This window comes from Anarrhichthys ocellatus, unplaced genomic scaffold, assembly GCF_004355925.1.
Source record: "Anarrhichthys ocellatus isolate YVR2014 unplaced genomic scaffold, GSC_Weel_1.0 scaffold39, whole genome shotgun sequence".
Taxonomy (NCBI): Eukaryota; Metazoa; Chordata; class Actinopteri; order Perciformes; family Anarhichadidae; genus Anarrhichthys; species Anarrhichthys ocellatus.
In genome coordinates this window covers 1,251,634-1,254,886 of record NW_022280069.1, presented here as the reverse complement: position 1 = coordinate 1,254,886, position 3,253 = coordinate 1,251,634, and the positions used below count along the sequence as shown (strand labels likewise).

Below are 3,253 nucleotides of genomic sequence, written 5' to 3'. Positions count from 1 at the left end.
CAGAGACATAGAGACCGAGAGAGAGACAGAGACAGAGACAGAGAGACATAGAGACCGACAGAGAGACAGAGACAGAGAGAGAGACAGAGACATAGAGGCCGAGAGAGAGACAGAGACAGAGAGACATAGAGACCGAGAGAGAGACAGAGACAGAAAGAGACAGAGACATAGAGACCGAGAGAGAGAGAGAGACAGAGAGAGAGACAGAGACAGAGACAGAGAGAGAGACAGAGAGAGAGACAGAGACAGAGAGAGAGACAGAGAGAGTGGCTGCACTCAGAGCAGATCGGAGCAGAGGTTTAATTAAATTAAAAGGAAACTTGTAAAGCAGTAAATTTATCTTTCAGTTTGTCCATGAATCAACGCTGCAGCTCCTCAATACCTTGAAGGCTTCAAGGTAAAATTTATAACATTCTAATGTGATTAATGGTTTTTCAATTAAATAGATAAATAAAGATATATTAATAATATCAATTCATGCATCAATTAATCTCATTTCATCAGAGCACGTAGGCCTGGCTTACATGAAGCAGCAGTTAATTTGTTGACTGCATCCATTCTTGTGGTAGTCACCCTTTAGAATGATGTATTGCTTGTGTATAGTGAATAATACAGGAGATGAGGAATTACAGGCACCACAATGAGTTGCAGAAACATAAATCAAACTCGACAAAATAAAAGTGAAAGTGTTTCTGTCGTAACTCACCGGCAGGTTGAGCCTGTAGGCATCCACCGGCTCACGGAAAGGCCAGGAGAACTGATGCCTCCACAGGTACTTCATCAGGGTCCTCTGGAGGAACTGCAGCTGGTTGGTCATGCGGCCCGGCCGGCTGGGATCGTTCACCGCGGGCTGTGGTGGGACAGGAGGACCCTGAGGCATCGTCAGCGGCAGAGACGGGCTCTCAAAGTCCTCGTAGAGCAGGGAGGGCTTGCGAATGCGTTTGCCCGAACTACTGTGTTGGTCCATTCCGCCACTGGACAACCCGACCAGAGAGAGGATGGGGAGGAGCCAGAGAGAGAGAGGATGGGGAGGAGCCAGAGAGAGAGAGGATGGGGAGGAACCAGAGAGAGAGGATGGGGAGGAACCAGAGAGAGATGAGGGGAGGAGCCAGAGATAGAGGAGGGGGAGGGGCCAGAGACAGAGGATGGGGAGGAGACATAGAGAGGAGGGGAGGAGACAGAGAGAGGAGGGGAGGAGACAGAGAGAGGAGGGGAGGAGACAGAGAGAGGAGGGGAGGAGACATAGAGAGACTAATTAAAACCGATAACAGTGATTGACATTTTTGTGATGGATGAAAAAATGAGAGCGTAAAGGAAACAGCACTTTAAGTTAACTGTGCTTTTGACCTTTGCCATCGATTCACCGAACTTCAACCCGCTCCCATGAACGCATGCACTCATGGAAAATCTGCTAATGTCAAAAAGCGCAGACTGTACATGCTTCATTCACGCAACCCTCGACCTGTGAAACTCTGGCTCTGGCCTCCCAGTCAGCGAACCGTCCTCTAGGAAACTAGGACTCTATCAACGGGCTGCTACTTTTAGCACAGTCATGGGAACCACCATCGCATGGCTCCTCACCAGCTAAAAAAAACCCAAACATTCACTTATAATAAGGCTGGGTGATAAGAAGCAGGTTGTTTTTTTACTTTGGCTCATAAATATATCATGAATCATGGGTAAAATAATAAGATTCAACATCAACGCCATGCCTGAAATGAAATGGCTCTCGGTATTTTTTAAAGACAATTTTACAAAAGAGATGAGGTCGGAACTAGATGATACTCCAGATACTGTGACTGTAAACGGATACAAATAGAAGGGGCCTCGGGTCTTCTCTGCTTCCTACCATGCTTCGGGGGGAATCCAACGCTCTACATGAAAGCTAAATCACTAAAGTCACTAGTATGTAGAGATTTCTGCTGGAAGAACTTAACTTGCTTTCTCATAAACACACAGAAAAGAAAGAAGGAAACTTGCTGATCAAACAAAACCGTTGGATGCTGTGTGAAGACACGTAGGCTGATCAAAGGCATAATTTCTGAAAGTGTTCAAAGATAAGGATACACCGGGAAAATGTTAATGCAGTTGGTTAAATATTTTGGATGTGAATTCCAAAATACCTGCCCTGTGAGGTACTTAGGGACCTTAAAAGGTACACGTTATCCACAAAATGACCATTAGTATATCAGTTACTCACCCGGTGTTATCTTGAATTCTTGAAGAAAACTTATGAACAAACAGTCTCAAATTTGTAAACTTACTTACTTGCCATAGAGGCAAGTTTTATTCAAGGATTGAAGGTAACACTGGGTGAGTACTTGATATACAAATGGTCATTAGGGTGAGAAGTATTCCTTTAAAGGTGAGAGAAGATATCTACTTGACTTAAGTTTTACTTGCAGCAGTTAAATAATTAAAATAGTAACGTTGCAAAGCAAAGAGCCGATATACGTCTGACATTTTTGATGCTTTCAAACTATTTATTGGAAAGAAATGTCATGCATAAACATATAAACAAAACTATGGTGCAAATAAATAAACACTTAAATAATAAATAACTAATACATAAATACTTACATGTGCTCTAAAAAACGGGCCTAATAAGCATGAAATCTCTGTTCTGCTCTCTTCTGTATGAAACTTGTGAGCTCTGATTTCCAACTATTTACAAAGAGATGACTGTCAGGGATACTCCTGCCAATAGTCTTGACTGAGGCACTGTGGTCTCAAGTTGGAGTTGGTCCTCTGGAAAGTACATCTGCCCAGTACACCTACAGTTACTATTAAGAACTAATGAAAGAAAATGAATTTCAGAACATGAATTACTAACGTTAAGTCAAATTTTGAATGCTCTACAACATACTGGCATCTTCAGTTTTGGCTGTTTTTCAATACAACTATATACTGGCCCTGTTCGATATAGACCAGAGAAGTCTGGTGAGGCCACCATGTCACCATGAACCCTGTCATCCCGTCTTCACCTCCTTCTAAGCAACGCACAGGAACCAGAAGAAGGTAAATCTCACCCCGGAGATCAGGACACACACTTGCCCCACTGACACACTAACTGTGTTTGTGTGTATCAGTCAGAATCCTAGCAACACAAACAACGGCTGAATGCATTAGCATTGAGCCATTGTGTGGTGAATACACTTCAGTATCAACTTACAGACAAATATATTTGAAGACTTAAGCTTTTTGGAATACGTATCAAGTAAGGTAACTGCAAATTAGCTGTGTGTGTATGTAT

General features: G+C 43.0%; 1 protein-coding gene across 1 annotated transcript in view; it reads right to left on the bottom strand.

Moving 5' to 3' along the window:
• The window catches only part of brd2b (bromodomain containing 2b), a 13,968-nt gene that overhangs the window by 7,421 nt on the left and 3,294 nt on the right, over positions 1-3,253 (bottom strand). Inside the window, exon 2 of the mRNA XM_031867396.1 lies at positions 707-974. Coding sequence (XP_031723256.1) covers positions 707-974 — 268 coding nt within the window. The remainder of the gene's footprint in view (positions 1-706; positions 975-3,253) is intronic.